Source organism: Rhinopithecus bieti, unplaced genomic scaffold (assembly GCF_001698545.2).
Source record: "Rhinopithecus bieti isolate Rb0 unplaced genomic scaffold, ASM169854v2 scaffold_13710, whole genome shotgun sequence".
Lineage (NCBI taxonomy): Eukaryota > Metazoa > Chordata > Mammalia > Primates > Cercopithecidae > Rhinopithecus > Rhinopithecus bieti.
The window spans coordinates 1,257,635-1,280,420 of NW_016807962.1; the positions used below are offsets into that span (position 1 = coordinate 1,257,635).

General features: G+C 48.9%; 1 protein-coding gene across 7 annotated transcripts in view; it reads right to left on the bottom strand.

Annotated features, from left to right (window-relative positions):
• Positions 1-1,063: 1,063 nt before the first annotated feature.
• Positions 1,064-22,786, bottom strand: part of GSN (gelsolin) — a 64,031-nt gene continuing 42,308 nt past the window's right edge. For all 7 annotated transcript variants that reach the window (XM_017884213.1, XM_017884211.1, XM_017884215.1 and 4 more), the window contains 13 exons: positions 21,274-21,423; positions 19,728-19,817; positions 16,609-16,741; positions 15,328-15,416; positions 14,942-15,157; positions 12,495-12,628; positions 9,246-9,336; positions 7,226-7,396; positions 6,463-6,637; positions 4,957-5,081; positions 4,657-4,734; positions 2,508-2,568; positions 1,064-1,471 (listed from right to left, as the gene is read on the bottom strand). In XM_017884213.1, the coding sequence (XP_017739702.1) occupies positions 1,302-1,471; positions 2,508-2,568; positions 4,657-4,734; positions 4,957-5,081; positions 6,463-6,637; positions 7,226-7,396; positions 9,246-9,336; positions 12,495-12,628; positions 14,942-15,157; positions 15,328-15,416; positions 16,609-16,741; positions 19,728-19,817; positions 21,274-21,423 (1,683 nt within the window). In that variant the 3' untranslated portion in view covers positions 1,064-1,301. The remainder of the gene's footprint in view (positions 1,472-2,507; positions 2,569-4,656; positions 4,735-4,956; positions 5,082-6,462; positions 6,638-7,225; positions 7,397-9,245; positions 9,337-12,494; positions 12,629-14,941; positions 15,158-15,327; positions 15,417-16,608; positions 16,742-19,727; positions 19,818-21,273; positions 21,424-22,786) is intronic.

Sequence of the window (22,786 nt, forward strand, 5' to 3'; positions counted from 1 at the left end):
GATAAGTCTTGAAAACATTCTGCTAAGTGAAACAAGCTACACACAGAGGACAAATGTTGTGTGATTCCACTTAAATGAGGTCCCTGGAATAGTCAAATTCTGAGACTGAAAGTAAAACACAGGTTACCAGGGGCTGGCGAATAGGGAAGAATGGGGAATTAGTATTTAACGGGCAGAGCATTTATACTGGGGATTATCAAAAAGGTTTAGGTACAGAGAGTGGTGGTGGCTACACAACACTGTATATGCAATGTTACCGAAGTACACACTTACAAATGGTTAAAATAAATACGCTGTTATGTACAGTTTGCCACAGTAAAAAACAATGAAAATGGGACTATACTATTAAATTTAAAAAGAACACTGAATTTGGCTTTGAGACTGCCGACAAACTTTGCCAAATCTTCCTGGGTTAAATAAATGACCACTAAGACAATTCCGTGCAACCTTCTCTCCCTTTTTCTCCACCTAGGGTCAGACCCGCGTCTAGAGTCTGATGGCTCTCCCAGTCTTCCTTGGTTCCCCACCTATTTCCTTTCTTTTGAGACAGAATCTCGCTCTGTCGCCCAGGCTGGAGTGCAATGGCACGATCTCAGCTCACTGCAACGTCTGCCTCCTGGGTTCAAGGGATTCTGTCTCAGCCTCCTGAGGAGCCAGGATTACAGGCATGTGCCACCACACCTGGCTGATTTTTTATTTTTAGTAGAGACAGGCTTTCACCATGTTGGCCAGGCTGGTCTCGAACTCGTGACCTCCAGTGATCCGCCCGCCTCAGTCTCCCAAAGTGCCGGGATTACATGTGTGAGCCACCGCGCCTGGGCCCTCCCTATTTCCTTTCACATAGGTATCCCCCAGGACAATCTACACACCTCTCATCTCACTGTGGCATCGCCTCTCAGGGCACCAGGATTCACACACAGGGTGGACGCAGCTTTTCTGCTAGTTCACAGGCAAATGCTAGGCACCTCTCTGGGCATTCTCAGAATTACCAGGGACATAGACAGGGCAGACGCTCGCTCTCACTGTCAGATGGACACAAGGAAACAGTTGAGCCACACTGGAGTACACACTTCAAAATGTTTTTATTGAATTTAATTTCCCAAACACAGACGTTTTAAACAATTTTGCAAGGACCCTGAATTTTTGCAGGGCTATTTTTGGATACTGTAAAAAACAAAAAAACAAAAAAAACCATACACATACACTCATAGGAGAGTTGCTCTGCTCGCTGTAAGGCCTCTTTGAGGGAAGGACAGTTCCAAAAGGCACTGACCGGTGACATGGGTGGGTCCTGCCCCTCCTCAGGCAGCCAGCTCAGCCATGGCCCTGTCCAAGGGGTCCACAGACCAGTAATCATCATCCCAGCCAAGGAACCAGCCCACGAAGGAGGGAGGCTCAAAGCCTTGCTTCACCACGGTGATGGGCGTCCGCCGATCCCGATTGGCTGGGTCCGTCTCGATGTACCGCTTAGCTGCAGACACACGTGCAAGAAAAGGAAACCCCAGGAATTCTTAGTGCCTCCCACACCAGGGAGAGGGTGACTCAGGACAGGAGTTGACAAAGAAGGTCAAAGGTCAAAAGACAGTAGGTCAAAGGTCAAAAGACAGGTGGTCTATGGTCCTACTGTCCCTACTGCCCACCCCCTGCCCTGGGCACCATCCTCCTTTAAAGGCATGATACCCATGTGGGTTCTCTACCACCCTGCTCAGGAACACAGGAAGGGACGGGGTTACGGCTTAACCTGCTTCATAAAGCTTATTACTTTCCCTTGTAGTCCCCTACTGGAAGATATGTGAACCAACTTTTGGGTTCCCAGCTCATAAATCAGATCTATTCAGCTACCCAGAATCTGCTTTGCAACATCTCTTTCTTTTTCTTTTTTTTCATTTTGAGACACCATCTCGTTCTGTCACCCAGCCTATAATACAGTGATACAATCATGGCTCACAGCAGCCATGAACTCCTGGGTTCAAGCAATCCTCTGACCTCAACCTCCTGAGTAGCTGGGACCACGGCTACACACCAACACACCTGGCTAATTTTTTTGTATTTTTTCTAGAAATGGGGTTTCACTATGTTGCCCGGGCTACTCTCAAACTCCCAGGCTCAAGTGATCCTCCTGACTTAGCCTCCCGAAATGCTGGGATTACATGCATGAGTCCCATGCCTGGCCTGCTTTGCCACATCTAAACCTTGACAAGTTCAGCTCCTGAGTATTCTGGGAACTTGAAGAGACTTCTCATCTGTTCCTTCCTTCCTCTGAAATAGATCAGTTCCTTCAGAAACCCTGAGGCTTCTGAAGGAACCTCAGGGTTTCTGAAGGAACTGATGTGTTCTTCACTACCCCAGGCAGGACTTACAAGGGGCTGGCCACAGAGGAGGAAGTCCCCACCCTATCTTGTCCATCAGTCCCCTAGAAATGATGCTCATTCCCAGACCTGTACAGAAGCCACTCCCATCACCCCACAAGCAATGGACCCCCTCCCCCCAGGGACTTGGGTCCTCACCAGAAGTCAAGGCTTCTGTCTTTTCTTCTTCTTGAGAATCCTTTCCAACCCAGACAAAGACCTGGAGGTGAGATGAGACATGAAAGGTACATGAGGGGTGCTGACCAAATTCATGGCTGGAGGAAGACTGGGGAGGGGCCAGGTGTCAGAAAAGACAAAGCCCTTTTTAAGCCCTTACTAAGAGAGCCCATGAACTAACACTGGAGGAATTTGGAACAGAGGTTGAAAACCGGCAACCCACAAACATGTTTTGTTTGCTCACCCACCACCTTGTGTTGGCCAACAATGTCTTTTTAAACTACTGGTGACATAAAAATCTAGATTTCCAACTTCTCTTAAAAAACTGGAGGATCTAGCAGCCTGGGCCTTCAAACCTCACTTCAGTCAAGCTGTGCAGGAGCCACCCCTTTGAGATCGGCGGTTCCGGTTCTAGTTTGCCTCAGACTCCACTGCTCCTTCACATCTCCCCATCCCAGCCTGCTTCACTCGCTAACACTGCCTACCAGGTGCCATCAGGCATTGAGTTTGAGATTCTTCTCTAAAGGTCCGTAAGTTATCTCTGAACAGCATTCACTCGTTCAACAAATGAGTGGCCAAACATATTCTCACTCATTTATTCATCCAACAAATATGCACTGAGAGTCTACCACGTCCCAGTCTGTGTGCATCTTTGTCAAAATGGGCCTACGGCTTGGAATAAAAATAACTCACCCACCGCTATCACCATTTTGAGTCTTGTTACAAGTTCTATGTCACATTATTTGGCTGATTTTTATGTATCATCTATTTTTATGCATATCTAAAATATTACTTCAAAGAGCACCTATCATTGATAAAATGGCATTAGATAGTAAAATGTCAGACTTGGTTTCTCTCACTTTTTTTAAGACAGAGTCTCACTCTGTCATCTAGACTGGAGTGCAGTGGCGTGATCTCAGCTCACTGCAACCTCCGCCTCCTGGGTTCAAGTGATTCTTCTGCCTCAACCTCCTGAGTAGCTGGGATTACAGGCACCCACCACCACACCTGGCTAATTTTTTTGTATTTTTAGTAGAGACAGGGTTTCACCATGTTGGCCAGGCTGGTCTTGAACTTCTGACCTCAAGTGATTTGCCCACCTCAGCCTCTCAAAGTGCTGGGTTTGCAAGCACGAGCCATCGTGTCTGGCCCTCTCTTACTTATTTATAAATGTGTTCCCAACTAAAGTGGAAGCCCCTCGAAGGCAGGCATTCTATCTATTTTGCTTATCATAAGATTCTCAGCACTCAGCATTTGCCTGGAAGACAGTGGTGCTGAATAAATGTCGGCTGACTGAATCCCTAACAGATGAACAAACAGATTAAGTAGCCAATGGATCAATCAATGACAACTGCTGAATGGCTCAAGCTGCAACCGTTTTTGGTCCTGATCTTCCAACCGGGGATTCCGAGCAGCACTGTGGGTAGTGTAGTCTTATGCCTTCGTGGTCAGTCACTCCATAACTCTGAGGATGCTGGGAGAAGCCACCTTGATAGGAAAGATGACTGACCTGACACCCCCGTGAGAACGTAAGCCCTGGGAAGGCAGGAAAATGCCTACTTTATTTATTGCTCTATCCCTAGCATCTCAAACATAAAGCACCTGGTACAAAGCAGTGCCCAATTAATATTGGTTGAGTGAGTGAATGGCACCTTCCCCTGCCAAGAAGTCCTACATAATGGCCTTCTCTAGGAGATGAAGTGGAGACAGAGCCAAGAGCCCTCAGACCAGAAGCAGGAGCCCTCTAGAGTCACTAGGTGACACTGGACAGTTCATGCCTGCAAACAAGATGCTGCTAAGTTCAACATCCCCCGCCAACAGATTTAAAGGAAGAGTTCATGCTCCTGCAAGGCCTGGGAGAGAATGATGAAGGTCATGTGATCTGGCTTTATAGGGCATTTTGCAGCTTTCAAGGTGAGTGTATCTGCAAGGAAGGTACCGCCACTCTCAGTTTACAGATGAGGAAATGGAAGCTCAGAAAAAGGAAGTGACTTCCAGTAGCCTGGAGACTTTTCTGGCAACACCTGGCACTGCCTCTTTTAGGTCCTTCTAGCAACTTGATCATAGAATTGGAAGTCTAGTTTCTCCCACTCCCTCTGGCAGAGACAGCCTTCACCTGTCCTTCACCCACCTGGTCCCAGGTGTCCAGAAGCATGACATCATCTGTAGCCAGGTCTTCCTGCATGAGCTCACCAGGAACCTCTTCGATCTGGGAAGGAAAGAAAGAGCATCAGCGAGATGTCTTCCCTCCCCTGGGTGGGCTTCCTCTCTCTGCCCCCTGAGGGAGCGGCACAGCTGGTTGCAGCTGGCAGGGGGCCCCTTCCTCTGTGCCATGCCATCAGAACTGTTTCTCCTGCCTCTGCTTCTGACCAGTCCCGTGGAACTTGTCTCCCGAGGGGAAAGCAGAGGTGTGACCTCAGCAGGGGCTCACCACAAAACGTCCAATCTTGTTGGAGCAGGCAAAGAGGCGAGGAGGATGGGCATCCATCTTCTTGTCCTTCAGCCGTGGGGATGTGCGGTAGGCAGCCTTCCCGCCCAGGGCCTCCCAGAAGCCATCTGTGAGGGGAGGCCACGCCAGTTTGCCGAGGGATGCCATCACCCCTCTCTCCCATCTCATCAGACCCTGGGACCAGCCCTGCCCAAGCCCAACCAACTGCTCTCCCCCTTCTCCCTCCAACCTAAAATCCCAGGAGGTCCGGAGGGAAGAGGCCTGAGGGAATTGGAAGGTGACGAAATAGAGGCCCAGAGAGGGCAGACTTGGCAGGAGTGACACAGTCAGGACTGCTATTGGCTTGAGGCTGACGACAGCATTGCGGGATGAGGATCATTAGCTCCACTCAGCTAACGAGGCGATGTGGCTCAGAGAGGTTAAGCAACACTCAGGGTCACACAGATGGTAAGTGTTAAGACCAGGATACAAATCTCGTCTGATTCGAATGCCCATATTCTTTCCACTATACCTGTTCTGTCCATGTGTAGCCATTTACATTTAAATTCATTGAAATTAAATTCAATAGAAAGTTCAGTTCCTCATTCCCACAAATTCCCACTGGTAGCATTTCAGATGCTCAACAGCCACAGGTGACTGGTGGCTGCCAAATTGGACCTGGCAGACACAGAACATCCATCTGCATAGAAGGTTCTGCTGCACAGAGCTGCTTTAGACCAAGTCACTCTTCTCCATTTCTGTTAAGCATCAAGCAGCTGGGAATGAACTCAAAGTAACAGTAAAAAGACTGCAGGTTGGCAGAAGGAAGAGCTTCCTGGCCCACATTCTGGAAACAGAGCAGGCTGGTAGCATTTCTGTCCATGGGGAGTCTAGAGATGCAAAGAGCCCACTGCCCCTCTGACGCTATCAGCCCTGCCTACCACCTTTCAAGGTTTCGTAGTGAGGGACCGCCTCCTTCCACAGCCCAACTGCTCCTTCCCACACTGGGCTCTCCTTTCTTTCTGTCTTTTTTTTTTTTTTTGAGACGGAGTTTTACTCCTGTTGCCCAGGCTGGAGTGCAATAGCATGATCTCAGCTCATCGCAATCTCCACCTCCCAGGTTCAAGTGATTCTCCTGCCTCAGCCTCCTGAGTAGCTGGGATTACAGGCATGCACCAACATGCCTGGCTAATTTTGTATTTTTAGTAGAGACAGGGTTTCTCCATGTTGGTCAGGTTAGTCTTGAACTCCCGACCTCAGGTGATCCACCTGCCTTATTAGCCTCCCAAAGTGCTGGGATTACAGGCATAAGCCATCATGCCCAGGCTAGGCTCTACCCCCTTCTCTCTGACCATAGCCCTCATTTTAAAACAACTGCTTTTATTTAACATACATTAGGGGACAGGCCCTGGGGCATGGGGAGGATTTAGAGCCCCCAAGCTCAAGGAAAGAAGGGAAACCTAACAGCTGCATCCTGGAGAGCAGCAGGCCCCCCACCCCAGCTCCTACCTGGCTCGCTGCCTTCTGCCACCTGCACAGGTTGGGCCCGTAGCACCCTGAGCAGCTCCTGGGCCCCCGTCTTCTCTGCCTCACTGGCTCCTGTACCCACCCACAGGTAGGCAGCTGAGGGGGTTTTCAGGACAAAGGCATCGTTGGAGTTCAGTGCACCAGCCTTAGGCAATACCTGGGAGGGTAGAGCTTGGTTAATCAGGAGCCAGACAAAAAGCCCTCAGCCCCCTCCACACAGCCCAGCAGGGCTAGCTCTCAGGTGGGGACTTGGAGGAACACAGCCCATCAGAGCTGAGGGCACAGACTTTGGACCCTGATGGCCTTGGTTGACTCCCATGAGTCACTAATGCATTGTGACTAACAGAAGTGGAGTGCCCAGAACAAAGGAGGTGAGAGTCCCATTCCCCTCTAGGCTGCTCAAACCATCCTGGCAATCATGTCCTGATCTGTGCCTTCCTCCATGAAAGGGACAGTAGCCAACTGGAATGTAATCAGGAATGGCATCCCGATTGTACAGAATGGTAGGTAGTGAGCTCTCCACTATGCAAAGTGTGCAAGGGACACTGGGCATCCTTGAAACAGGGGGAAGTCTAAGACAGACAACCCTGTGGCCAGGGCAGGAAGATACAAAAAGCTGCTTCTTACCCACTCACTCACCGCCCCCCGCCACCCCCACCCCCATCCTGTGCCTGGACATCTGGTCATCCAGCTGGGAGGTTTCAGGGAGGCCAACCCCTTCTGTGGTCCAGGACCTGGAAATTACCTCGACAGCCCGGGTGGCTCCAGCGCTGTTGGCGCGGACCTGGAAGAGGCGGGTGCTGGCAGGGGCTGTCTGCCCGCCCTCGCGGGAGGTGCCGCCCTTGTAAATGATCATGGGCTTCCCACCAAACAGGCTCATGAGGTGTGCAGGCTCCTTTCCTTGGACCACACGGCTCTGGCAGGGAGACAGGAGAGCGAGTCAGGGACCTTGGGGGCAGGCCTCAGTCCTTCTATGTCGCACTGGGCCCACCCCTCCAGACGAAGCCATCATGCTTTTGTCTGTGTGTGGCATGGAATGTGACCCGACAACACACAGGCAGGGACAGCAGAATTCCAGGAAGGGCGGAGACAGCACTATTGCCTGAGGTCCCCAGGGCACTGCTGCTGTGGCTGCTCTCCATCTCCATGAGGACGTGCCTTCCTGACCCTCAGCCTGGTCTAAGAACCAGGAGAGCCTCTGTTTGCAAATATTCCCTTAAATAGAAGCACAGGGATTGCTGGTGGACATTCTTCTAGAATGCTGACGTCAGGCCTGGGCATGACTGCCAGTAGAGTGTAAGAACAGAGCATTCCAGATCTGGAAAACTCCCTCCTGCACAGCCAGTGCACCCCAGATGCAGGAAACAGCCAGGGGCTTGGTGGTGGGAATGAGGCAGGGAAGATGTACACCCTCACATCTGCTCCTGCCCTGTGTGTGGCACCTTACTGTGGCCCCAGCTAACTATGTCCAGAAGAAAATCTCACACGTGTGTCGGGCGTATGGCAGTCGCTTCCCACCACGACCCACCACCGCTGAGTTAGGGCTTAGACTCCAACTCCACCCTGATGGTGAGAACTTGGGCACGTGTCTGAAACTCTTGGGTTCGTCTTCTGAAAAATGCAGCCAAGGATGCTACTCCCAAGGCAGTTGTCAGGATGCACTGAGCTAAGATGGTCATCTCATTTAGTGCCCAGCACCCAGACTATCATAGGCAAACGTCAGGGCACGAACCCCCAATTCCTATCTAGAGCCCTGCCCACTCCTATCACAGTGTGGAGGAAACACAATTGTTGCTTCCCGCTCATCTCCACAAACCAGCTCTGCTGCCCTCCCGCGCCCCCTACTGGCCAGAGCGACTTTTTAAACCAGAAATCACTACAGCTCAGACTTACCATTCAGCAACTTCCTGTTGTTCTCAGCATCAAGGTCATCATCGTCACCATGGCCTCTGGTGGTCTGGCCCCTCTGAGCACCTCTCTAGCCTCAAATCAGGGCACTTTCCCCTTGCTTTAACACCCAATGCCCCCTCCCACCTCAGGGCCTTTGCATGTGTACCACCCTTTAACCAGAATGTGCTTTCCTTCACTCTGCCTGAGCAACTCCTACTCGTGCATTAGGTCCCAGTTGAACAGTCCCCTCCTGCGACAGGGGCGGGCTTTTCTAATCCAATAGGATCCTACCTGGGATTTACGTCCTTGTACATGACACGTGTATAAGGGAGGGACTTCTTACATGCCAGGCATGGCTCTAAATGCTTACAAATGTTAACTCTTAATCCTCACAGCAATCCTGTGGGATGGTACTGTTATTACCCCTATTTTGAGGACACAGAGGCACAGAGAGACTAAGTGACTTGCCCAAAGTTCCCCAGAGGTAAGGACAGGATTCAAACCCAAGCATGCTGGTTCCACATCCGTGCTCAGCCACGTCGCCTCTCCCATGTCTCTCTCCCCAAGGTCTTGTCAATTTCATTCGCTGCATCTGTCACAGCCATTGGTGTGCATGTGTGTTGAATGTCTACTACCACCCAAGAAAGCAAAGCCCATTAGGGCAGGGGCAGTTTGCCTGTTGTCCATGGCTACAGATGCTGTGTAGAACACATGGAAGCCCCAAATAAATACCTGTTCCATGGATGGATGGACGGATGGATGGATGGATGGATGGACAGATGGACAAACGAATGGATGGATGAGAGTCAGACAGATGAGTGAAGAGAAGGACAAGGCTCAGGCTGCAGCCCAGAGAGGCGGTGGGCTGGGCTCACCTGAACAGGGGTACCTCCCAGCTCCTCATCCAGCTGAGCAGTCAGTATGGCAGATGCAGCGACCTCATCCTGGGTAGACTGGGCACCCTGCCTGGAAGGGGAATTGAGATTCAGCCTCAAGGTGTACACAGAGCCCTGAGCCTCTCCCTTACCCTGAGTCTGAGAAACCTACAAATCTCCCCGTTACCAGTAATGAAACAGATAGAGAGGGAAGGGCACTCTCTCAGAACAACGAGAGCCAGGAACCACACCAACACTTCCACTCTCAGCCTGGCATCTTGCCTGCTTACAGAGATCTGATCAATGCATAGATTTCCTTATGCTAAATGTGTCCCTCAGGAGACGGGCTGGGTCATCCCATGCTGAACAGCCACAGAGAAGATGCTCTGAGACTCAAATCTGAGATGTAGAAAAGTGGCCAGGACATTTCTCTGGGTGGAAAAGCAAGTCGCAGAATAGCAAGTGTTATGAGAGCCTATTTGTGGGAAAAGATGTCAGTGATTAAGCCTCCCGTGAACACGTGCAGAGAGGGCTGAACACATGTTCACCAAAAGGTCCATGGTGATCGCTCTTAGAGGGAAGATTCAGGGGGATTTTGCCTTTCTACCCCCTCTCTTTGCATATTGTCTAAGTTTTCCATAACCAACGTATGTCGTCATATAAGCAAATAAAATCTGACATATCAATGTGCTGATGCAGTTAATTTTTTAAACAGTCTTCTCACAAATTTTGTGCCAGGTGTGTGTATTATCTAGTGAAAAAAAAATTTAAGCTGTTTTTAAATGTCTGGGGTTGTCAAATTGAGAGGCATTCTACAAAATAACTGGCCAGTACTCTTTAAAAGTATCAAGGTCATGAAAAAAAAAGGAAAGACTAGGAAACTGCCATAGATTCAGAGACTTCAGAGACATAAGTAAATGCCATGTGGGATCCTGGGTTAGATCCTAGATCAGGAAAAGAACAGTAGTGGGGGCCAGGTGCGATGGCTCATGCCTGTCATCCCAGCACTTTGGGAGGCCAAGGTAGGCAGATCAGTTGAGGTCAGGAGTTCGAAACCAGCCTGCCCAACATGGTGAAACCCCATCACTACTAAAAATACAAAAATTAGCTGGGTGTGGTGGCGCACACCTGTAGTCCCAGATACACGGGAGGCTGAGGCAGGAGAATTGCTTGAACCTGGGAGGCAGAGGTTGCAGTGAGCCAAAATCATACCACTGTAGTCCAGCTTGGTGACAGAGCAAGACTCTGTCTAAAAAAAAAACAAAAAACAAAGCAAAACAAAAACCACACAGTAATAGGAAAACTGGGGAAATTTGGGTAAAGCCTATAGATTAGTAAGTAGTACTGTGTCAATGTTCGCTTCCTGGCTTTGTTAATTGTGCTATGGTTGTGTAAGATGTGAACACAGGTGAATATTCCGTTGGGTAATGGATATACGAGAACTGTCTGTACTAGTTTTGGAACTTTTCAGCAAGTCTAATATTATTTCAAAATAAGTTTAAAAAAGAAGGAATCCAGCCGGGCGTGGTGGCTCATGCCTATAATCCCAACACTTTGGGAGGCTGAGGCACGCAGATCGCTTGAGGAGTTCGAGACCAGCGTGGGCAACATGGCAAAACCCCATCCATACTAAAGTACAAAAAGTAGCCAGGCGTGGTGGTGAGTAGTGGCAAGTAGTCCCAGCTACTCGGGAGGCTGAAGCATGAGAATCGCTTGAGCCCTAGAGGCAGAGGTTGTGGTGAGCAGAGATCGCACCACTGCACTCCAGCCTGGGCAACAGAGTGAGACCCTGTCTCAAAAAAAAAAAGAAAAGAAAAAAATCCAACAGTCAATAATCAGACAAAAAGTTTTAGACTGTATAGTAAGAGAAATACAAGTTAAAAATACACTGAGACACCATTTTATAAACCATAAGATTGACAAACGCCCAAAAGTTTGACCACACAAGCCACAGGTGTGACTACAGGGAACCAGGGGCTCTCACAGGTTGCTTGGTGGGAATGTAAAATGCTACAAACACTATCGAGGGAAATTGGGGGCTGTATATCAAAATGACAAGTGCAGTTACTATTTGACCCAGCAATCTCACTTCTGGGAACTTACACTAGAGGCATTTCTCTGCATGTTCAAAATGATGTTTGTTTAAGGTTACTAATCACAGCAATGTTTGTAATAGAGAAAGACTAGAATCAACCCAATTATGCATCATCAAGGAATCTGTTAAATAAACTATAGTACAGCCACCCAAAGGACTATTACACAACTGTAAAAAAGAATGAGGAAGCTCTCTATGTACTGACATTATTGATCTCTAGGAAGAATGGAGTCAGAAAAGCAAGGTGCAGGGCAATACACAAAATATGCTACCTTTTGTGTAAGGAAGGGAGGGACTAGGCTATAAATTATTTGCATATATATTTTTTTTCACAAAGAGTTACCGGAAGGATATGCAAGAGATTAAAGCAGTTACCCAAGAAGGGGTGGGGTCTGGAGAATGGGGTAGAGAGGGACAGAGGTGGGAATAAGATTTCTCAATAAATACCTTTATAATCTATTTTGATTTTTGAATCATGTAAATGTATTCTCTGTTTTAAAATAATTTGGGGGCTGGGTGTGGCAGCTCACGCCTGTAACCCCAGAACTTTGGGAGGCTGAGGTAGGTGGATCACCTGAGGTCAGGAGCTCGAGACCAGCCTGGCCAACATGGTGAAACCCCTGTCTCTACTAAAAATACAAAAAAGTAGCCAGGCATGGTGGTGGGCCTCTGGAATCCCAGCTACTAGGGAGACTGAGGCAGGAGAATCGCTTGAACTCGGGAGGCAGAGGTTGTAGTGAGGGAGACCACACTATTGTGCTCCAGCCTGGGCAACAAGAGCAAAACTCTGTCTCAAAATAAATAAAATAAATAACTAAATAAATAAAAATAAAATAAAACAAATTTTGGCTTGAAAAATATGTGTGGGAGGATAGACCCTAGTGTGCACAGTACTTGGCATGGATTTGTGGGAGATGTTCTGTTTGTTTCTCCACACTCACTATACCTCCTACAATAGAGGTATAATCATTTGGTAAGAAGAGTTTAAAAGTTGTTTGGAGAAATAAGCAAGTGTGTTGCCCTATGGACAAGAGTCTCTCCCAGCAGGGAGTGGCAGTCCCACCTCAGGCCCTCATACCCTCAGTCTGTCTTCAGTCCTGCTCAGGGCCCAGCCAGTGCCCCCACGACACACACTGATGGCCCCAGAATCTCACCAGTTGTAGATTATCTGCCCCTGGCGGCCTCCATGGCGGTAGTTGTACAGAATGATGTAGCTGTCTCCTCCATAGAACTGTCCATATGTGGCAGGGTCCACGGGTACTTTGCTGGAGCCTTCAATTCTCCAGATCTGTGGAGCAAAGCTGGGGTCAGATGCCGGGCAGCACCCCTACCCCCCAGCTCAGGCAAGCCAGGAAACCACAGCATGTTAGGTTGTGGTTAGACCATGGAATGAACTTTTAATCACTTGGGCTAGGACTGGAGTTAAATAGTTTGCCCAACTCACAGAGCCACTAGGAGGCAGGGCAGGGACTCCCGGCCAGGGTTCCCGCCTGGGACCCTCATACCATGCCCTGCCCCAAAGGAACGCAGTACAGTGAGAGGAGGAGCCAGACACAGACCCCAAATCAGGCCCCTCATCCCCTTCCGGGCCATGAGACCTCAGACAACCGGTTTAATCGCTCTTAGCCTCAGTTTTCCCATCTGAAAAATGGGGATAATTATAGTACCTACCTCAAAGTATTGTGAGGCTCAAATGAGTTTACTCATGAAAGAGTAACACAGGGCCTGGCACAAGGGAACTGCTCTGTAGGTAGCAGCTGCTCTTATTATCATAAGTATTATTGTTTTACTAATATCACCATTATCTCTATCGTTACTGAGCTGCCTGGATTCTTCTTTCTTTTTTTTTTTTGAGACGAGGTTTCACTCTTGTCACCCAGGCTAGAATGCAATGGCGCAATCTCGGCTCACTGCAACCTCTGCCTCCCAGGTTCAAGCAAGTCTTCTCTCTCAGCCTCCCGAGTAGCTGGGATTACAAGCACCTGCCACCACGGCTGGCTAAGTTTTGTATTTTTAGTAGAGACCGGGTTTCACCATGTTGGCCAGGCTGGTCTTGAACTCCTGACCTCAGGTGATCCGCCCGCCTCGACCTCCCAAAGTGCTGGGATTACAGGCGTGAGCCACCATGCTGGGCCTGCCAGGAATTTCATAGGTCACCTGCAGAGGCAGGGCCACCACGAGGCGACCTCAGTGTGACCCCTGCTGGTAGGTGTCTGCAGTGTTCTGGTGACACCGCTTTTTCCAAGTGGTCACAAGGCCCAGCAGCGCCACCTGGTGGAGCTATGGAGACACGGAGTTGTCCAAGTCCTGGGAAACAGAATCCTAGAAACTCTGATTTTGAACACTCTTGAAGGTGATGGAGTGGGATGAAACCCTACTTTACAAGCGAGAAAGTAAAGCTCAAAGAGGTTATGTAACTTGCCCAAAGTCTCACAGTCAGGCTGCCAGGGCTCTTACCACACCGCCCCACATGGAATGTTTTCATTGCATTATCCCTACCTACTGAAGCAATGAAAGAATGCTAATAACATCAAACCAAAAACAATAATACATAAAAATGAACATGTTTGTTATTCCTATCATTAGGAATGGAATCAAGTTTGCCTGAAGCGGATTCTACCTCCTAAACACCTCTGAACCCCACACCCCTCTTCCCCTTCTCCACGGTGACCTTCTTAGTCTCAAGGTCATCATCTCTCCCCTAAACTATTAGAATAAGCTCCTCATAAGCTCTCTACCTTCATTCTCCTGCCTCCAACCCACTTTCTTAGTTTTCTTTTATTTATTTTTTTAACTGATTTTTTTTTCCTTCTAATGATATCCTAGAGTCATATTCCAACCCATTTTCGCCAGGTGCAGTGGCTCATGCCTGTAATTCCAACACTTTGGGGGGCCGAGGCAGGAGGATTGCTTGAGCCCCAGGAGTTTGAAACTAGCCCGGGCAACACAGCAAGACCCTGTCTCTATTTAAAAAAAAAAAAAGATAAAGCATAGATCTGAGCTTGTTGCATTTCTGATTTTATAAAAGAAAAACCCCTCACTAGCACCCCCTGGTTAGAGGATCAAGTTCACACCCTTGAAACTGGCATTCAAGGCCCCTCCCTGGGGATGCCATCAGCACTAGCCCCCTGGGACAGCTCCCTCCTTTCCCAACATAGCGAGTCCCGCCTGGAACGCCCACCACTCTCCGCTCTTCTTCTCCGGCAGCAAAGCCCTGCTCCTACTCTGAGACCCCACCCAAGGGTTCCCGTCTCTGTGCAAGACGCCCTGACCAACCACCCCCTCTGCTCTTCCTGTGTCCCCACAATCCCCTGTGCTCCCTCCCATCTTCCACTGATCACACAGATCTGTGGCTGTGGTCAACTCCCCTCCCAGACCAGGCACTCCTTGGGACAAGGTGGGGCCAAGACACTTGGCCCAGGGCCTGATACACAGTAGGTGGTCAGGGTGCATTGGCTGTAAAAACTAAGTAACACCAAAGAATCTCAGCTACCAAAATTGTGCAAACCTCAGAGAGAAACCTCCTTGGGGAAGCAAGAGGCAGTGCATGGGGAAAGTGAGGGAGGGGCCTGGACACACACACCCCAGGCCCTAAAGGTACCTGTTTCTGGCCTGTGCCATCATCATCCATGCCGTGTTGGGCGGCCATGGCAGTGGAGGTGTGCAGGGTGGCGGCGTCGAAGGGCACGCGCTCCACATTGGCGATATGGCTGGAAAGGTAGGACAAGCCCAGGCCATCTGTCTGGTCTGGGTCCCGCCAGTTCTTGAAGAACTGCTTGAACAGTGGGGTCTCACCGCCCTCGGGAAGGACCGAGACCTGGGGAGGGGAGGTGGAGGAGCAGAATGTGGCTGGGCTGCCCAGCAAGGGTCTCCAGGGGAGCCTCAGATACCCCATCCACACTGAGGGTGGGACACCCGCCCTACTCCAGCCCATCCCCCCCAAACAGGACCCACCCCTTCCCATCCTACCTGGCCTCCAAGACTCACCTGGGTCTGCTTGGGGTAGTCCATCTTGGTGATGAAGTCAGAGGCTGTTTTGAGGGCAGCCTTCCTCTCCTCCGTGTTAGCCTGCTTGCCTGTCAGTAGCCAGAGGAAGTGATGGAGGGTTAGGGGCCCGGGATCCTGCCGCATCTTGACCTCCAACGGTCCAGGAGAAGGAGCTGCCAAACTTCCCTCCCTACTCTTCTTAGACAGTGGATAGCCAAGGCCAGAGACCCCCAGAGCTGACCACTCACTAGAGCTCCTGGAGTCCAGCCTGGGGCTGGCCAATGACACCAATCACAACACGATTGCGGTCCATTTAGTGAGCATGTATTTTGTGCTTAGAACTATACATAGATTATTTAATCCACGGAACAGTCTTAAGTAATAAAAAAATTGCTATCTTGTTCCTGAGTATCTATAAGGAAACCAGGGTCTTAGAGACATTAAATTACTTGACCTAGGTTCCTCAGTGAGTGAGAAGCTGCCACCCTGAGGGCATTCCTGTGTCAAGGAGCTCCTGGCCAGCCAATGCTGGCCCTCAGTCCCAGCCTTCTCACTGCCAAGGCCAAGGTCCCGATCAGCTGGCCCAGGGCCCAGGGGGCCTAGAGAGTAATAATTATAATAGTTTCTCTCTCTCTCTTTCTCCCCACTCTCTCCCTTTCTCTCTGTCCTCCTGCTGCCTCCCTCTCCTCTGTCCTCTTCCCCAAGATGAGCCTTACAGAATCAGGGGAGGACACTAATGGGTCCTCTCAGATCTCAGGGCCTCTAAGAAACACCTGGGCCAAAGGTTTCCAAGAGAATTCCCACAAGATAGTACCCAAAGAGTTTGTGAACTTCTAGCTTAGCATTTCCGAAACCAGATCATCTTCATGAAAAGCACCCCCGTGAATGCACAAGTTAAAAGTCCTACAGTAAACAAACTTGAACATTTTTAAATCCACTGTTGCCCATGAACTTCTCTGACCATACAGTTAAAATGTTTTCTACATAATTTCTTCAGGATGCCAATTAGCGTCTCAGAGAACTGACGTTATAATGCACTTGGGAAACACCTATTTTAGCCCAGATCAGGAATCTGAGGCCCAGAGAGGGTAAGTAAAGTACCCAAGATTACACAGTACGTCAATTGCAAAACCAAGGCATCAGCCCAAGACTTCTGATATCCATTGCACCAGGCGCCTCTACCACACTCCACGATCCCCTGGAGCTGAGTTCCTGGGAGCTGCGGGACATCCCACCCAAGGTCCTACAGGCCAGTTGGGATCCTTCCCCTGTCCCCAGTACCTTTCCAGACAAAGATTTTCCCGTCCTTGCCATGGTCCAGGATGAAGCAGTCCTCTGACTTCAGGGCCCCCTGGGCGAAGGGGTTCTCATCAGCCACAAGGGAGACGGACATGGTGCCTGCACCATTGGAGACCTGAGGGGACGAAGCAGAAGGAACCAGCACGTGAGTGTCTGTGGCCGCCCAGCCCTGAGACTTCCACCATCTTGCCCCAACCGCCCACCCCAAATGGCACTGCAGAGTAACACCTGGGCTTTCTCTTGCAAACACTTAGACGTTCTTTTTCCTTTTCTGCTTTGTCAGAACCACATCTGCTGACCTACACTCAGGTGTAACTGCACATGGGAAGGGAGGGCGGGATAAAATGAAGGAACATTTGGGAACTGGGTGGCAGAGGGGAATTGCATAGTTTGCTGAACATGTATTCAACTTTACCATTTTAAAAAAAGGAGTATGCAAGGTGGATCCTTGATGAGCCAACATTGCCCTGTGGATACAAATCTATGCTTACACGCTATTAGAACAGAAGGTGCTGTATATAGAAATGTTGCTGTGAAGCAATATTTGCAAAACACACAAACTTCTGTATCTGTATTTGGAAAAAATAAAACAGGTTCTTGTTACTAAAAAAGAGAGAGAGAGAGAGACAGAGAGAGAGAGAGAAGAGGCCGGGTGCAGTGACACACACCTTTAATCCCAGCACTTTGGGAGGCCCAGGTGGGTGGATGGCTTGAACCCAGGAGTTCAAGACCAGCCTGGGCAACATGGCGAGATCCCGTCTCTACAAAAAATACAAAAAGTAGCAAGGCGTGGTGGCGCTTGCCTGTGGCCCCAGCTACTTGGGAGGCTGAAGTGGGAGGATCACCTGAGCCCAGGAGGTCGGGGCTGCAGTGAGTTGTGACTGCACCACTACACTCCAGCCTGGGTGACAGAGCCAGACTCTGTCTCGAAAATAAATAAGTAAATAAAAGAGAATAAAAGTAAAAAGAGCTAAATGCAACCTTCCTGGATTGGAACCTAGAATGAAAACCTGGGGAAATCTGGATAAAGTCTATAGTTTAGTTAATGGTATTGAAGCAACGTTAATTTCTTAGTTTTGATAAATGTACCTGGTTATGCTAAGATGCTAAGGAGAAGCTGAGTGAATGGTATATCGGAACTTTTTGTACTATCTTTACAATTTTCCGTAAACTTAAAATTATTCTAAAACAAAAAGTTCATTCAAGTTTAAAAAAAAAGTCTATCTTAAGAGTCGAAATTCAAAAGTTTAACAATATCCAGTTGGCAAGGCTCTGGGTAAACAGGCACAGTCTGACTCCTAACTCCAGAACCAGTACTTTCTTTTTTTATTTTATTTATTTATTTATTTGTTTATTTACTTATTTATTTTGAGATGGAGTCTTGCTCTTGTTGCCCACGCTGGAGTGCAATGGTGTGATCTCGGCTCACTGCAACCTCTGCCTCCCAGGTTCAAGTGATTCTCCTCCCTTAGGAGGAGAGCTAGGATTACGGGCACCTGCCACCGTGCCTGGGTAATATTTTGTGTTTTTAGTAGAGATGGTGTTTCACCATGTTGTCCAGGCTGGTCTCAAACTCCTGACCTCACGTGATCCACCCACCTCGGCCTCCCAAAGTGCTGGGATTACAGGCATGAGCCACCACACCTGGCCCAGAACCAGTATTTTCAACCACTGACTCATTCTTCAGCCTGTGACCAGCAGTTCCTGGTCTAGGAACTTGCCTTAGTGCTATGCTATACTTAGCACAAGTGCACCAAGAGGGACTGTCTGCAATTGGAAAAGGTGGGAACATATTAGGATTTGCTTAAATTCTTACATTCATAAAATAGAATACTATACAGCTGTTATAAAGGGTCGTGTTGAGATTTATTATAGAAAGATATTCTCGACCATGTTGAGTGGAAAAAAGACCACAGAACAGCATGAACAGTTTGGATCCAGTTACATAAAATAGAAATGGCTGGGCGTGTTGGCTCAGGTCTGTAATCCCAGCACTTTGGGAGGCTGAGGTAAGGGTATCACATGAGCCCAGGAGTTCGAGACCAGCCTGGGCAACGTGGCGAAAACTTGTCTCTACAAAAAATATGAAAGTCAGTTGGGCATGGTGGGACCTATCTGTAGTCCCAGCTACTGAGGAGGCTGAGGCAAGAGATGGCTTGAGCCTGGTAGGCAGAGGTTGCAGTGAGCTGTGAGATGCCATTGCGCTGCAGCCTGGGTGACAGAGCGAGACCCTGTCTCAAAATAAAAAAATAAGATGGAAATGGAAAAGTAATTAGGCACAGAAAGCTGTGGCTGGACAAAGATGTGTTCTCTGGTGAGGAGGAGAGGCTGATTTTTTAGCTGGGTATTGTCATTTTTGTAATTAAAACACATTTTAAAAATAATACTTTTTTTTAAACTAGTGAAATTGCATGGACTTTTGTTTTATAATTCGAATACTGCTCATTTTTTTTTTTTTTTACAGTAAACATGTATTACTTCATAATCAGCAAAAAATAAATAATGTAGTAAGTAGTTTTCTTTGGCAGTGGGGAATCCACATCCCTATTTTGTTGTTTTACTGAAAATACTTGGGGCACAACATAAATATGATTGAGCCTTCTCCCAGAGCTCAGCCAAGAGAGTTCCTTCGCTGGAGCTGAGCCTCAATTCAGTTGTGAAAATCACAAGAAAGAAATCATAAATAAAGTCATTATCTGTAACCCACACCCACAGCCTCCTCACATATACACCATTTCTGTAGTATCTCCCCAAGTATTTTCTAAGCTGTTTTCCTATCCATGTTCTCTGTGGACTCCCAGAAATCCCGCAAAGTCAACCATTCTGCTCTTCTTCCCACTTTACAGACTAGGAAACTGCGACTCAGAAAGACAGACCTCACGTGTGAGCGTGACACAGATGTGTCCGGAGTTGATCGCATGCTCTTAGCGCAGGAAAGCAAAGGAAGTACACGTGCGTCCACTGGAGATGTGAGAAAGTCGAGGCCCCCCGCCAAAGGGGTGCTTTGCTCAAGGTCCCACAGCAGTGGAGTGGGGAAGACCGAGTCTTCTACCTCCCTGTCCTGACCCCATGCCCAGGCGGACAGTGCATCTGGTGCTCACCTTGTAGAGCTTGGCCAGCTTGCGGTTGGCCGCATCCTCCTTGGCGGTGTCCTCGGTACCTGCAGGCAGAGCCGGCTTGGGGCCCAGCACCTGTAGGAGATAGAGAGATGGAGAGGAAGGGTGGCTGTGAGGGAGGGGCCAGGCTCCCGGGATAGCTCCCAGGCAGGCAGGGACCACAAGGGCATCCACTGTGACCCTCCCCATGGAGTCTGACCTCCTCCAGAGACATCCTGCGTCTGCTCACAAGTCCAGATCTGTCCATCAGAGGTCCCTTCCACCTTGTCCCCCTGACTCAGAAACTCCAGGAGAACACTCCTGCTCCTCTGCCTCCAGACAGCTCTTCAGATGTTTCGTCTACCGGCTAATTGTGATACTACAGCAATTGAACACCTTCTACTGCCTGCCTTTAAAAGATCTCACTTCATCCTCGCACCCAGGCCAGGAGGCACAGATTATCACTCTCATTTTACAGAAGAGGAATCTGAGGTCTAGAGAGACGAAATCACCTACTCACACAGCTATTAGGTGGCTAAGCCAGAATCTGAACCGCCATCCTTGTGGTTTCAGGGCCTATTTTCACTCCCACTGTCCCTCCCAAGCCATGGTTCGTGTCCAGGTCCCTTCCCATAATAATAATCACCCTTCTGCTCTCTCCAAAAGCTGGAATTGGATGCCCCCAGAGAAGCAGGAACCAAGTGGCATGGAGCAGAGCTCATGGTCTCCTCCTTTTCCTGGTGAATCCTGCCTCTATTGATATGTCCTCAAAGCACAATGGCTGGCAATCCCATCATGTGACTAAATGGGCCAAAAACTACCAGGAATAGTCAGAAGAGGAAAGAGGGGATTGGGGCTCAGCGGTCTCTTTCTGACCTTGTTCTAGCACCAAGTTGGCCCTCTGGGGATGCTGAAAGACTGTCCTCCTTAGCTCTGCAAAGGACCTGGCCCTCCCCGCTGGAGAATGCGGTTCACGCTCCCAGCACAGCCTTGGGTTCCAGCCTCACCCCTCGGGGAGTCTGGGAGTTGTACAGGAAACTGATCTCCCTCACTCCCTAAAGTGATCAGGTTTGATGGAAAAACAGCCTCAAAAGTGAGGCAGGGGCAGCATGCTGACTCATGCTTGTAATCCCAGCATTTTGGGAGGCTGAGGCAGGTGGATGGTATGAACCCAGAAGTTGGAGACCAGCCTGGGCAACATGGCAAGACCTCATCCCCACAAAAAATTCAAAAATTAGCCTGGCTTGGTAGCACTCGCCTGTGGTCTCAGCTACTCGGGAGGCTGAGGCAGGAGGATCACTTGAGCCCAGGAGGTCAAGGCTGCAGTGAGCTGTGATAGTACCCCTGCACTCCAGCCCAGGCAACAAAGAGTAAGACCCTGTCTCAAAAATTAAAAAAAAAAAAATTAAAATAAAAAAGCATTTTAAAAATAAAAAGGCGGTTTATAGCAGAATTTTTTTTTCCTCAAATTCACCTCAAATTGCCTACTGAACAGAAGAAAGTTGTGAGTAGCGTGTCCCCATACCCACCCCAATCCGCACCCCACAGGCACCTGAAGCATCGCCTCAGGCTCAGCGCCCTCCTCAGACACGTGCACTCGGGCCCGGCCACTCCGCTCATTGTCCCGGATGCCCTTGGACACCTGCGTGGCCTTCAGTCTTTCAAACCGGTTGCTGTTGGAACCGCACCACTGGTGGATGTCCTGGAAGACAGAGACCCAGGAAGTCAGTGCCCCGCCTTGCTATAAGCCCCGCCCAGTGACAAGGCTTGGGTAATGGGGAGTGTGGCGTGTGGTGTGCAGGCTCACCCTGTTCTAAGCTTGCCCACGTGCATTATTCACATACAATTAAGTGTGATCTGCATACACCAGGGGATGGGAGTGCATGAATTTTTTCACAGGTACAACTACATCTAGAATGTGTGCAAAAATATTTGCCTGCTGAAGGGAATATAAATTGGTACAATCATTTTGGAAAACCACTTGGCCATAGCCACTAAAGCCGAATACACCTATCTCCTTAGGACCCAGAAACCTCCTTCTATGAATATACCTGACAGAAGTGCGTTCGTATGTCCACCAAAAGACTTGTGCAAGAATGTTCAGAGTAGCACTGCCTGTAATAGCCCCAAACCAGAAGCCACCGTTAAGTGCCCATCAACAATATAAAGGATACATAAATCGTGGTATACCCACACAACTGAATCTTCCACAGCAAGGAAAATGAACAATCTATAACTAAATGCAACAATAGGGATGTATCTCAGAAATGTAATGTTGAGCAAAAGGTAAGACATAAAAGAGCAAGGTTCCGTGTCTATAAAGTTCAGAAACAGGCAAAGTTCATCTATGCTGTTGAGAAAGTTCAGGATGATGGTTGCCCTTGGGGTGAAGGCACCAAAAGGGGGTAACAGCGGCCTTCTAGGGGCTGGTGAGGTTCTACTTCATGATCCAGTGTTATGTGGGTGTGTTTGCTTTGTGTAATCCATCAAGCTGTACACTCAGGATTCACACACTCTTCTGTGTGCCTATGATGCCTTTAATAAAAAGCTTACACTAAATCAGTGTGTGCTCATGTTTGCACGGACATTATATCACAGGTATATATGCATATGAGCTTTGGAGTAGAACGGCCGTGTCCATTTGCAGGTCTGCGCTCACAGGGACTTGTGAGACGAGTGTGTACAAAGCATCACAATTCTATAAGGTAGGCCTGGGTAAGGGCATCCCACACACATTGTCATAGATGACATGCATGTGCAACTACATGTATGACATACACATGAGGGACTTAAGCAACAATACCGAGTATACATGTGTGGGCATTCATGATGGTGCACATGTGGGCACACTGGTGGCAAAAGTCTAGAGTGTTTGCCCATGACTGTTATGTATTTATAAGCATGTGAAAAAGGACACAAGATGTACGTATGAACACAAGGTGCCAGGAAGTCTATATGTCAATCAAAGTCCAAGTACGCACTATATCCACGGTGTGCACTTGAGTCTACATTTGTGGGAGTCTTTGCATACAGACATATCTGTACATGGGTCTCTCCGACTCATG